This window comes from Python bivittatus, unplaced genomic scaffold (genome assembly GCF_059951505.1).
Source record: "Python bivittatus isolate LINGU-HERP-01145 unplaced genomic scaffold, Pbiv_v1 ctg000700_np1212, whole genome shotgun sequence".
NCBI classification, from domain to species: Eukaryota; Metazoa; Chordata; class Lepidosauria; order Squamata; family Pythonidae; genus Python; species Python bivittatus.
In genome coordinates, this window is record NW_028277098.1 from 54,132,216 (window position 1) to 54,146,665 (window position 14,450).

General features: G+C 39.2%; 1 protein-coding gene across 1 annotated transcript; it reads left to right on the top strand.

The window, feature by feature from the left end:
* The first annotated feature begins 545 nt into the window (after positions 1-545).
* Positions 546-6,713, top strand: LOC112540899 (galanin receptor 2a-like). Its single transcript, XM_025168064.2, has 2 exons — positions 546-1,704; positions 2,183-6,713. Exon 2 carries the CDS (start codon positions 2,242-2,244, stop codon positions 3,250-3,252), a length of 1,011 nt encoding a protein of 336 aa, XP_025023832.1. The 5' UTR covers positions 546-1,704; positions 2,183-2,241; the 3' UTR covers positions 3,253-6,713.
* Positions 6,714-14,450: the final 7,737 nt, after the last annotated feature.

Genomic DNA, 14,450 nt, shown 5'->3' on the forward strand with positions numbered 1-14,450 from the left:
ATTTTCCATGTGAGAGTTTTATTGTAGAGAGTTTTATTGTCTCTTCTCTTGGCACTTAACTTGTGCTGCTCCTGAACGCTCCTTCCTCTGTCCTTCCCCAACTCTTTTGTTCAGCAATCCATTTTTGAAACAGATTATTTCATCTTTCCCCTGAAACTGGTACAGGAATTGAGTTTCGAGCCATTGAGGATTATCAGCTTTGAAAAATGACTCATTACATTCCAGTCGGAAGACCAATTCCTATTTCCAGATAATGAAATGCATGGCTGTCTATAAATGAGCAGCCTGTCTGCTTGTGCAAATGAATGCGTGCCACCGATAGGCAAGTTTTCCTTAGTAATAACTGTCAGCAGCAACGAAGCAGCATTTCCATCTGGGGGCATGCATGTGTGTATGCACATTTTGTTGTTCTTTAAAGAGAATATAAATAAGTCTGTAGAGCACTGTTTCTCAGTCTTGGTAACTTTAAGATGTGTGGACTTCAACTCCCAGAATTCCCATTCTGGGAGTTGAAGTCCACACATTTTAAAGCTGTCAAAGTTGAGAAACATTGCTGTGCAGGTACTGAAAAGTGAATGCAAGTCATAAAGAAATTGCTCCTGACCAATGCAGCAGAACCTGCCTACCTCTTGGCTTTCTTCTAGTGGTACCTAGCCCACACACCAGCAGTGAGGTAGGAGTCTTTGACCAGTGTGTTGTTAAATTATGAGAACAAACAGAATTATTCTTTTTCAAGTTAATACCAATGAGACTGATGAACACAGTTCTCTAGCATGACATACTTTTTGGTAAAAAATGTGATGTATTAAAACCAAAGGGTGGTAGAAGTTGTAGAAACAAGTTTAGAATAGATGCCAAGTGGCCCATATTGGACTACCTCATATATGATGTGTCTCTTACAAACAATGCATTTCTTGATAGAAAAAGTATATGATGGTCTATTGTGTGCTATAATTAAATACCAACATTAAGTATATTCCGCATACATTTGCAGGACTCAAGGGTCTGAATATAGTACAATGGAATTTAGTTCTTGTTCGATGATGCAAGGTATAAAAGTGATACAAGATACTATTTAAGAATGATACAAGAGTAAAAATTTAAGTCCTATTAATTCTATGTTTGACTAATTTTGGTGCTTATATTTGACTAAGATCTAATTCTTTAGGGATACAATTACACATAATTTTAGGCTCCTATGGATGTTGGAAGGTTGATTTGATCAAGTTAATGAACTGAGCACCCAATTTCTAGGCTCCAGAGCACATTCCCAACTCTGTTTTCTTGCATGAGCATCAGACGCTATTTTTATTGGAGCCAAACAGCTGGGTGAAGTAATGAGACCCACCCTAATAGTTTGATTGGAGGCACTGAAGTGAAAGTCACTTTTCCATGTTGCATTACCACTTTGTTCCAGAAATTGGAGTTGGAATGGCTCTGTGTAAAGCCACACCACTTCAAACCACCCCAGCTGTAGTTACAGAAGGAAGGAAAACCAAGGAATGGTTGGACACACTGGGTATGGTCAGCATGGAGAAGAAAAGGAGACAGGAGACATGATGCCTGTCTTGGAGTATCTGAAGCATTCTCATGTAGAAGACAGGACAGAATTGTTCAATATTGTTTCAGAAGGCAGAACAAGAAACTGGGATTAAATAACACGGAAGTATATTTTGGTTGGACATCGGGAAAAAATTTCTAATGGTAAGAGCTTTTCAACAGAGGAACAAATTGTCTTGTGAGGTTGTAGAATCCTCTTCATTGGAAATGTTTTAACAGAAGCTGGAGTGCCATCAGTTGGAGATGCTGTAGTGCTAGATCTTTAAGTCCTATCCAACTCTTATATTCTATGACGCTCTATTCATGAAATGTATGTTTAGATATTTTTCTCTTTGAAGTATTAACTTTGCATTGACCCATAAACACAAAAAGTTCAGTGAGTCAGATTCAAGCCAGATTGGAATATACCATATAGTAGATCTTAAAATGAAAAATAGCCTATGCATCTTAATTAAAAATAGCTGAAGAAATATTGTGGAATGGGGTGAGTAGATAGAAATGAAACAAAAGCGCTCTTGAAAAATCCAATACTTCATGAATATTGAGGTACAGTTTCACTACTGATATTATCCCAAATTCTGCTGTTTTGAGTTCATTTCACTATCACCTTTTTTGTTTTCAGGGGAAGAAGGAAAGCTAAATTATTGGTAAGCTGCACGGCAGATAAGAACTCCTGCAACTATGGCCTCCAATACCAGTTCAAGAAACAACACCAGCTCTAGCCTGAGTGAACTTTTCCTGTCCTACAGCAAGACAGTGTTTATTGTTTTTTATATTGTCTTCTTCCTCTTGGGAATTCCGGGGAACATCTTGTTGCTCTCTGTACTCATGAGAGGTCTCCAAAGAAAAAGTGGCAACCACATCTCACGCTTGACTGAACTCCTATACATCAACATAGTAGCTCTTGATCTCCTCTTCTTCCTCTACAGCCTTCTGGTGATGTCTGGCAGATCCATTCTCAAGAACTGGCGCTTGAGTCACCTGCTGTGTGTTGCTAATCATAGCTTGTCCTTATGGATCTCCTTTGCTGACTTCTATAGCATGTTGGCTATTTCTCTGCTCCGCTATGCTGCTATAATCCATCCAATGCAAGTGATATCCATTTCCCCGAAACAAATAGTTAGGGCTTCTGTGTTAATTTGTATAGTTTGCCTCTTGTTCACCACTCCTCTTTGGATTCATTATGAAATTATTCCCCTGGAAGGGGAAATATTTTGTGTGAATCAAGTGGAAAACAAAGAAATGATCCTTTATTTAAGGCTCCTGGGAGGGATGGGGTTCCTGCCTCCCATGTTGTTGATGATGATCTGCTACTCAAGGATCATCTTCACCCTAAGGTTGAGGAGAGTAATATCTATACACGCAGCTGCTACCTTGCACATTAATTGGCGAGCTACAGTAATGATTTTGGTCAACTTGGTGGTACTTGTGATCATGTGGCTTCCATACTGGCTAGTGATTTTCTTCATCAGGTATGAAGAGTTGTTAACCACAGCTCATAAGTACATAGCATATCATTTAACATTCTTCCTGGCCTTTGCAAATCGCTGTGTTAATCCATTTATCTGTTTCTGTTTCTCCTCCCAATTCCAAGCTAGGTTGAAGAATCTCTTTCAGAGGGTAAGGAAGAGACAGAATCAACTAAGCACCATCCACCTGGGCAGGATAGATGTTCTGCGTAGCACACCATAAGGCTTATGTTATATAAGCCTCACCAAAGATGTGGGGCTACAATATTATTGCCAAGCTGAAAGGTCCCTATGAAACATTCACAAGAGCTGACACAATCTGCACCAGTTTAAAATATTTACTTGGTTTCTTCATCTGGGAAAAGATGGTAGTTCCAGAATACCCTTAGTTTGTTGGAGTTCTAGTTGCTTTATTCCCTAAAAGAGCTGAAGGAACAACTGCTTTTTAATTTCATTATTGATTCTAAATATGGTTTCTTATTGAGCCATGTTATTCTACCAGTAACATATTTTACTGCAACTGGAGGGAGTTGCTCAGTTTGAATGTCTCTAGATAGCTTTCTTCCTGCCTGGACTTCAAAGTGCTGCTTTTGCTTTGGTTATTTCTGAGTTGTTTGTGTACCTTTAATTGGACACTGATTCATTCCCAAGGAATATTACATGTTTGTTCACTTCAAATGGTTCTAGTTGCAACAACAGAAAGGGGTCTCTAGAGGCAATATTAATTGCATTGAAGCTTCTGCACTGAGGATTGAGTCCCTGGAATAACCTTTAATATTTGAGTTGAGAAATCTAGTGCCTTGCCAAATAGGCTAATGAAGTCTCAGGAAGAAAAGTTCTCTGGAGTGAAAGGTATTTGTCATCTTTCCCATAAGAGCCATAATTTGAGCCACTATTGCAAAGGTGGGGAACCAGCATCTCCTGTAGCAAACCTACAATGAAACCTACAGTCCTTCAGGTTACCCCTAAGACCATTCCCCCTCACATCCACATCTCCATCTCACATTAGTCCAATTGCAGAGCTGATGATGAAAGAGATTGCCTAGGTTTAGATCTCTTTTGTTGCTATTGCCGCACACGTATCTGTCCACATCTCTAAATCTGCCCACTTTGGGCTCTGGCTATAACCAGTCATGGAATGAAAGTCTAAGGAAAAAGAGAATCTTCACTCCTGAGAAATATAGCTACCACCCCCACCTAAAGCTTCCTAATGTGAGCTAAGATGCTTTAAAAATGTTTGTACCTTTGTATGATTATAGTGACTATTTCCATCCATCTTCATGACAAAGAAGCAGTAGCTCCATGCCTAGTTCAAGGGGAATGAAAAATACCAATAGCTTGGGCAGTGAACAAGACAGAAAGGGCTCCAGTCTGGAGAAGGCTGGAATAACCCATCTAGGATTTTTTTTTAATAGTAATTTTAGTGAAAATTACAATACAACAGTAAAAACTAATACAAACCAGAGAGAGAGACAGAGAGACAGAGAGAGACAGAGAAAGAAGAATAAACAGAAAAAAATAGAAGGTGCAGAAAAGAAAAAAAGAAAAAAGAGAAATAGAAATAGAAATAGAAAAGAAAGAAAAAGAAAAAGAAAAAGAAAAAGAAAAGAAATATATAAAGAAGTGATTTATTTATCTATAAATAAATCCATAAAGCCTTGTCATTTCAGTCCTGATGTCATCAAAAGTCCATTGAGGGTTACCATAGATAACAACATATCTATTTTAACCTTGATCAAATAAACTAACTTTATATTCTTTCCTTTTACTTCTAACAATCTTGATCTTAAGTCCCTTCAAATAATGTCATAAAATTTGATTTCCTTTTGTTTTTTCTTTGTTCCTTCTCACAAAATTCTTCAAAACTTTAACAAGCCTCTTTTGTAAATCCAATAGAGGAAAATTATCCAGGTCATTCTCTTGGTTTGTTATTTGTATATCCCTTTTAATTATTAAGACATCAGCTGGTTTCTTTTGTATGTCCAGTGTAACATTTTTCCCTGTCATTCTTGTAGCCTGTCAGTTTTAAATCCACTTTCAAGTCAGTCTCAGTTTTGTCAGGTAGAATGTGTTCCTCTTCCATAAGTTCTTTTAAACACAGTCTATATAGATATAGAGGCAGACACTATTAATATTAACTTCTGGGTCCATTGTTCAAAAATATCCTTCAATATATCCAATGTTGAAATATTATCATTCTGTAATTGTAAGCTGAGTTTGAGTGTTCTTCTCCTTTAGTTATAATCTTTAGTTCCGTCTAGTGTCCTCAAAGTCTTATTACTTTCTTTTTTTTAAATTCAAACCAAGAGTATTTTTCCATGGAAAGGATTCTTTATAATTAATTCCAAAATCTTAATTCAAATTTATCTGGACCCTTAGTCTGTTTGAGACTTTCTAAAATTAAAGTTTTAATCACCCTTTTGATGTTTATTCCTCTCCTCCCTATTTTTTTTTAAGTTCTTAAACTTGTAGTTAAAACTTCTTTCGCTAAGGATTGAAGGAAACTCACTCAGTGCTTTCAGACTTCTTGATCCAAACATTCCTAATAGCAGAAAAGCAGTTAACAAGTGATTAGAAAAGAAAGTATGCGAACTTAGTGTCCTTTCAAAGATGCCAACTGCAGTTTGAGCAAGATGGCTATTCCTTCATCTCCCAGACCTCTAAACCCACTGGAGTCCACTGACTTGTGGTCTCCTCATGAGGAGCAGCTGTCTGGAGCGCTTGTGGGCAATCTCAAGTCCTATCAGCCTCCCATACCATTACAACACCTCTCCTTGTCCAGAGAGGAATTATCAGAGCCGATCTACTCACTGGGTCTTCATTCCGCCATGGTCGTCAGCTCTGCTTTTTGTGGAGCTGTCTTCAGTCTGCCATTTCTTCCCTGGAAGTCCAAGGAATAACCCACCTAGGATGATGGCCTTGCCCATGCTGGCTGAGATGCTGGGAGCTGTAATCTGGATTGTATTTTCTAACTAAAGATTAGCTCCCTTTAATGTTTTAATAAAGAACAATACAAACCATTCTATGAATGTTCTCTCCCACTCATCTTTAGGAAGTTTCTCAGCTTCCCCCTCCCATTTACTAAAAGCCTTCTGCTTCAATTAAGATCATCATTTGTGAAATATTTTGGAATAGTAGCCAACATATATGAGTCCATCATAATTAGGTAAGTCTTGAATCTCAATGGAGTTAAGGTCCAGTTGAAATCAACAGCAATTCTGATGACTCCACAAAAGTGTATTAGTTTTGCTGAAAATGTATAGAGCTGTATCTGGAACTGAAACTGCAGTAATCTTGTTCTACCGATCTAAAGGGAATTTTAATACGTTTGTGTAGTTTTAATGGGACTGTATATATAGAGTCTGATATGTTCCCTTCTCTTGAATGTTTACAGCTAAAGTATCTGGCTCTTTATTGTTCACATTACTGAGGCAAGACCATCTTAAGTTACTCATTCATCCAGCTGCATATAATCAGATAACCTGTAAATATTTATGCATTTATATGGATTGTATATGCTCTAAAAACTTATGAGAATTAGATGGTTAAAAGGCTTAATAAACGAGAGAACAAATACAATAACTATTAGTTTTTATTTTCACCTCTCCTATACATTATGATTGGCAGATTTCAAAAACTCTGAACTCAGAAAAAGGAGTTTTCTTCAAGCTCAGCTCAATTCCTGGTGACATCATGGACATTTCTGCAGTTTTCTTGGCAACAATACAGAAATCATTCGCTATTGCCTTTGCTTGTTATGGTTTTCCTATTTGGTTTGAACTACAGGCTGACAAAGGTGCTGCCTAATGAAACTGAAAGAAAAATTTGAGTTGAATTGCTTGAGGTAATGGGGCCATTTGGGAAGAGCTAGCTAGCCTTTGGATCTTGAACTGTTCAGAGAAAAGTAGAGCTTTATGAGAGATTGGGACAACTGCCTAGGCTAGTCATGTCTTCTGATGGCTACTGACCTACTTGTCTTTGGATCTTCAAAGTGTTGCTTTTATGCCAATTACAGCTTGCCTTTCTTCTGAGGACAATAAATAACCAAAATGCTATGGCTAACAGTTACACTTCGGAAGCTCTACCAGCATAATACGTTAACAGGGTGGAATCTGAAAAATCTAGGCATCAACAAAAGGCAAAGAAATTACTTCAATTTGGTTTTCATTTAAATGCACTACTTTAATAATAAAACTTCAAGATTCCTTGGTGATGCCGCAAAATCTGACTTCAACTCTCCATCATCTCCCACCAGCACAGCGTTGTAGCTCAAAATGCTGGAAGATACCAGATTGAGAAAGATTGGTCTTCAGGAAGACAATGTGGGACCACAAAGAATACTTGATGGTGTAAGTTTTAGACTTCTCCCTTGGGCTTAAAGTCAAAATCTGAATCTGTAGCCTTTCTATGTACAAATGGAGTTCTGAGGCTAGACATTGTGTGGCTGAAGGAAAGTTCTGGCTAGGGAACATGCAGATTCATTTGCTGGGAGAAATTGTTTGCTAATTTTTGAAGAGAGTGTTAGTGACACTGATATAGGGTTCCCTTACTCTGTACAAGCTGTAATGAATATCTGCTGATATTTTCTTCATTATTTTTTAAAAGAATGTTTAGCATCACAAACAATTGCTACCTCTTTGTTAGCTGATTATGCTGCTGATATTGAGAGGGAGGGAGAGAATGAGAGAGAGAGAGAAAAAAAATAAATTATTATATATGCCTAAAAGAACAAAAAGCTGAATCACAAAAGCAAGCAGTTGTGGTTTGGGAGAACTGGAGTTATCTTGAGTAAAAAAAAATAAAAAAAAATTGGATGCATTACGCCCCTTCCAAAAACTCAATGCTGGCTGGGTGTACTGGAAGTTATCATCGTAGCACACCTTGAGAGTTTCTGATGCCATCAATTTGCCCTCCATGTATTGTTGAAGGCTTTCATGGCCGGAATACGATGGCTGGTGTGGGTCTTCCGGGCTGTGTGGCCGTGTTCTGGAAGTTTTGTTTCCTAACGTTTCGCCAGCATCTGGTGAGGTGGCTCTATTATTAACATCCCTTCGCCTATTATTTTCTTTTTCTGTTTTAGTTCTGTTTTTATATTTTTTAAGGTTTTTAATAATTACTATATAATGGTTCTATGTAATGATTGTTTATATATTTATTGTTTTTGGGGATTGTTGTATGCTACCCAGAGTCACTTTTTGTGAGACGGGTGGCCATATAAATTCAATAAATAAATAAATAGTCAGTACTCTCTGGGGCTATAAACTTGAACTTGCTGGTCTAAGTCTCATGGCATCACTGAACACAGCACCTATGTCATAACTCTTTGTTTTATTTTACACAAGACATTTTTAAGTGCTTGGCATTTACAACAGTAGAACCAAAGCAGAACTTTAGTGGGAGAGGAAGACAATGAATCAGGAGGGAAGCAACACAACAAGAGGTAGGGAATAGGGCAACTCAGCTGTAAAATTGGAAAGGCCTGATGCCAAAGGAAGGTCTCTAGTAAAAAGCTTTGGGTTTGATGGAAACATTTGGAAGGGTAAGAACATGGTATGAGCACTCTCACAAAAAAGGCTGCTGTATGGGGCTTGACCATTCACCAAATGGCTGCTACCTGTGATCTCCTTTAGCTCTCCTCCCTAACACATGGGCTTCCTTTATCCTTTGGGGCAGGTGGGAACTTACAAACAAAGCATCTTTTCACAGGCACCCATCGTTTTTATTTATGGAAGCGTACAGGTCTCATATGGGACCAGGGCCATTCTTGGAAGTAAAGATGATGCTAGAGGTTGATAGTTTGAGTTGAAACACGCATGCTTTCCATCGTGTAATTTTTTTTAAAGTAAAATGCCAGACAGAGCAAGAAGGCACATCAAGGAAAGTATCTGTATGCATACTGGCATCCCTGAGTGACAGATTCTCCAATCTATACCATAGAAAGATAGAAGAAAACTCTGGAAATAAAATATGTGTGTATGTATTAAACATATTAGGGCCTACAAGCACAGCATTTAATTACATTGTTTATCTACACGAAGGCCAATCACTGAACACAATGCTATTGCTGATTTTTATTTTTTTTTAAAGGCTAAACCTGTAACAAGAACTTGGATTTGTCTTGACTTGAAGCTTAATAGTCATTTCTTTTTTGAGATACATCCATGAGTTTCCTAACAACCACATGCATCTTGGGGACAGTAAATTTGTGTGTGGTTGAATAGCTTAAAATAGTTCCTGTGTTCCCTTACCTACTGATTGCCTACATGCTGTGCCATGTAAAGTACTGATTGTTTTTCTATTGATCATGGATTATGATTTATTTTCTCTCACACAATCACACATCAAATCCTCAGAACACTTGCAGACAAACTGGTAACTACTTTTGGGAAAAGGAGCGGGAACTGTAGAAGTGATATGATTTACTGCCAAACAATCCCCTCTCTGAAGACTGACCTTAAAAGCACAATGGCTTGCTAAGTTTTCATCATTTAGCAAGTGTGGTTTTGTGATTGTTGGGGATGTAGCTTGCTTGTCAGACTGCATCCTGAAGATTCAGACATTCAGTACACATCTCTGGGGGCTTCCATACCCATCTCTGCCCTAGTTGTATGCTAGAATGCACTTCTTCAGTGTCAAGACAAGGAGGTGAATATACTGCTGGGCTACAGTCATATCTGCACTATGTTATCCTCCCATCAAGGTGGAATAATGGAGTTTCCGGCAGACAGATTTATGTTTTGCTCCTAACCACAGCTTCAATAACTCTTCACACCGAACAGAGGATAACTGTTGTTACCTGTTGTGTAACTGACAGTGTCATAACATGGGTAAATCCTTGCTTCTTTCTGCATCCTCATTTTGCTCATCTGCTTTGCTGACAACCCGTTCATGCTTCTGGATTGATGGTAGTAATAATAGGAGCTCTAGCTCTACAATGAAGAGCATACTGATGGTTAACACCACAGTTTCTGAATTTACTTTTCTTCTCTAGAATATCACTATGTTCCTGTTTATCTTTGTCTATGGGAACAGGGAACTGCTTGCAGGAGTGTGTATAAGCAGCCAGGACTACTTTTGTTTTTTAAAAAATGTGGACCATATTATACAGCTTTCACAACAGGGTAGTCACCTCCACCCTACAATTCATCCAATTTCCTGCTTCTCACAAACATCATTCAGGGGTTCATGTTTTATCTGCTTATTGTGAGAGATGGTGGGGAGGCTGGGAAAGGAACGGATGAGGACACAGCCATAAACAATCAAGAGCAGCTGTAGGCAAGTCAGCTGACAGTTTATCTCATAAAGTTAGCTCAGGTGAATAGAAATCAGGGAAGAAGGCATTCAATTCACTCAGTATAACTGAGGTTTATAGTTACAGTTGCATTACAGTTCCTAAGATTCTGTATTTACCCCTGACAGATATTAAAGATAATGTCTACAGTTCTTGCTTCCTTGATCTTGCCCAGATGCAAGGGCCTTGACACTTACCTTATGGGGTGATGCTTTTTCTTCTGAACTGACGCATTATTATTGAAAATGCTAAAAACTGTAACCATCTGATGACACCAGATAAACCTTCCTATATTATGTCCTTGGGGGAATTGCATTTTTCTCCCTCTGTGCTTTTGTTGGTCTTGTGTGTGTGTATATATGTGCCTTCAGGTCCATTTTTGAGTCCTGGTGACTGCCGGGACTAGTCTCTGCAGTTTCAAGTGGTTTGCATTTCCTCCTTCCCAGGGCTGAAGGAAAGTGACTGGGTCATGGTCACCCAGCTGGCTTTGTGCCTAAGGGAGGACTAGAATTCACGGTCTCCTGGTTTCTAGTCTGATACCTTAACTATTACACCAAACTGGCTCTAAAACTTGTTGATCTTTGCTATGCCTGAATTAATCCAGTTAGTGTAATTTAGGAAGAGGCTGGCAGGCTATTTCGAAATAAGCATCCAGCTGAACCAAAAGGCCACTATTTTGTGTTGCATCCTGGTTGTGTTCATAATTTTTATCCCATAGATACCGTGATTTATCTCTCTGCCACCTCCAGCTTTCCATAAACTCCCATGTGCTCTGTAGTTTCCCATTTATCAACTCTGTTTAGGTCTTCTCATTGCTCAGTGAGCCTTCTCACCTACTTTTCTCTTTCTGAACAGTTTCAGGCTACCTTGACAAAGTCGCCTTGCCAGAGAAGGTCAGGAAGATCCAGCTCTGGGACAGAGAAGAACTGATGAACCCTAGCAACTTTAAGGTGTGTGGATTTCAACCCCAAGAATTCCTCAGGCGACATGCCTTGAAGTCCACACATCTTAAAGTTGCTAAGGCTGGAAACATTGATATACATATAGCAGGCTTTTATATAAGCACTCGTTTTTATTTATGTATTTACAAATCAAATTTATATGCCACCCATCTCATTATCAGTGACTCTAGGTGGCTCACTAATAAAAGACATAAGAACATTTAAAAACTACAAAATGTATTAAACAAAACTACAGACAGAGTTAAGAGACAGAGAGAACATCCTTGAGGTGCCAGCCACTCCCAGTGTTCGGAGCCCTCATTGGATCCCTATGCTAGTCGGCAGAGCCAGATCTTAAGGCTCTTCTGGAAGGCCAGGAGAGTGGGGGCCAATTTCACCTTGGGGGGCAAGATATTCCACAGGGCAGGGGTGATGGCAGACAAGGCTCTCCTCCTAGAGCTCACCAGTCAAAATTCTCTAACCGATGGGGTCTGCAGCATGCCCTTCCTGCTGGACTGCCCCTTTCCATTTTTCAGCTTTTGGAAATCTCCTATAGCATTTAAGTTTCTGCAATCCTTTTCTGCATAATTTGATAGCTTTTTTTTTTTAACTTTAAGCATTGTAATAAAAGGAAAAGAAAGCTGAAACTCAGTTTTGTATTCAACGCATGATACAACTTTTTAATTTTACCCATTGATTTGTTATATTTCTAGACATATATATGTCCACATATTATCTCCACCTTCTGAAGGATACAAGGCAGACTATATATTTAGGAAAACAGAATAGGAAGTATGATCCATGAGAACAATCAAAGAAAACCAATTGCCAGACAACATCATTTGCATCATAGTTTATAAGTCTTGTCCATTGGGCGGAGTGAGCTATAATTATTCTATTGATGATGCTCAGCACATGTATTGATTGACGTTCCATCCTGCTCATAACTGGAACTGTGGTCCAACACAACTGGTTGTCAGTGGTTTCTGCAGGGGGCGTCAAAAAAGTCAAGGCGACAGCTGTGACTGTGCAATTGATACCCCGCCCGCTCTTTATATGTGTTGCGTGGGTGACACACATAAAAAGGGGGTGAGGCTTAAATTATGTGATTGCAACTGCCATCTGGACCTTTTAAAGCATCTTCCTCCCCTTGCATGTGCCTCTTTTAAGAAAGGCTAATCTACGCAAACTATCAGGGTTAGTGGTGCAAAAAGAAAAGAAAAGTATTCGCTAAGCTGGCCCTTAGATGTCGCTGCTGCATTTTAGAAAAGATTCTTAGTACAATAGAAATGCAAGCAGGAGTTTGGAGCACAAAGCAGCACTTTAATCTTAATTTTATATTATTGTTCTCGGAACATAAATTGCCGATGCTTAAAAGTATTAACAGTGACCTAGGTTCTCCGTTCTCTTCTTATTGCAATGAGATTTCAATGGTAATTTCAATAATTAAATCACTGAAAAAAAAATTAATCATACCCAGATATAAACCAATTTCTTCAGCAAGATGGAAGTTTCTGATAAATTCTTGCTTTATAACACAAATAATACATCCGAATGTTACCAAACCGGTACAAAAGCTGGACAACATTATTTAAAAAGAAAAAAAAATCTGCTTAGTAAAAGAGATGGCAACACGATTCACTGCCTTCTCCACTGTTTTTTCTCCTAGTGGAATGCAGAGACAAACATATTGGGCATAAAAAAATTATTCCCGTACAAGCTCCTGCCTCATAAATATGATAGTACTGGCTGCGCTCACTCAACATACTGAGACATAGTTTATTGAATAAACCACAATTGTCTGGGTTCACTAAACTATAGACCCTGCTTTAGGAAGCATTCATGCAACATACTGAGCCATAAGCAAATCACATTTTAGCTTTGTATGGGATGTGAACCCAGTCTCTGGCATGTGGCTTTCATTAAATTGCTATGAGATGGAGGAAGATTGGAACAACACTAGGGTTATAGCCACCTCTGAACTTTGAGTTGGCTGGGTGTTGTGTCTTTCCATGACCTCTTCTCGCAACTGTGGTTCCCTTCCTCCTTTGCAGCAGGAATCTTCTTTATTGTATGAACCTCTGAGTGGATCCCAAGAAAATACACATGACCCTTTGTACCTGCAGTTTGAATGTCCTTATCTTACCTTCCTTATGGCTTGTAAAGCTGGATATGTTCTTTCTTATGAGTGAGGCCATTGTTGTAGAGACAATGACTGAAAGAGTCTGCCTTGTGCCTTCTTTTCATTCAGGACCCCTGAAGGTGGTTGAACTCTACCTTAACATTTCTGACCAGAAAGGTGACTCCCTAGAGCAGTGCTTCTCAACCTTAGCAACTTTAAGATATGTGGATGTCAACTCCCAGAATTCTCCAGCCAGCATAATTTTGGGAGTTGGCGTCCATATATCTTAAAGTTGCTAAGGTTGAAAAACACTGTCTTAGACATATGCCCAAGTCTCTCCATTTGCCTCCTTTCATACCAAGAAAGACCAGGCTATGGTTTTCCCAAATCAAGTTGGACATGTAGGAATAAGAACTTTATTTTGTTTTAAATTAATGGCTAAATCTTGAGCAGTCAGCCCTGCGCAGTTAAGAGCCAGACCACAGCCACAATTCTACAGATCCCAGCACAGTCTCTTTTCCCCCCTTTATAAAGAACGTGGATGCCGCTGAGGTGCACAGCCATGCAGGAGCTTACTGTTTTCCTCAGAATGGTGAAAGCATTGCTGTGACATCATGCCACGAGCTCCACCCATTTCATTCTTTGGTGCAATGTCATGAGGCACATACAAAAGAGGCAGGACTTGTGTGGCGACGTTGCAATGCTGCTTTCAACATTCTATTTCCTACTGCCACCACCCCACCCCATCCCACCCCAGCCATTCCCTTCTGAAGGATGCTACTGTGCACCATTCCAGATGGCCATACTTGTCTACTTAGTTTCTGGCAGGCTTCTAGCATCTCCAGCCAGATTCGGCCCATCCCATTTGCTCATCCCAGAAGAAACTGCTTTTAGCTTCCCACTTTCCTGAAGCGAGGGGGAAAATTGAGGGTCTCAGCCTCTGTTTCTCAGCTCCAAGCACCTGAGCTATGGACCAGCTTTCTGTAGGAAAGCAGATTGGTCCCTGGGTTACTGTTTGAAAGCTTTCTGTAAGCCTTCAAAACCTGAACTGTTTCAGACAGGCAACA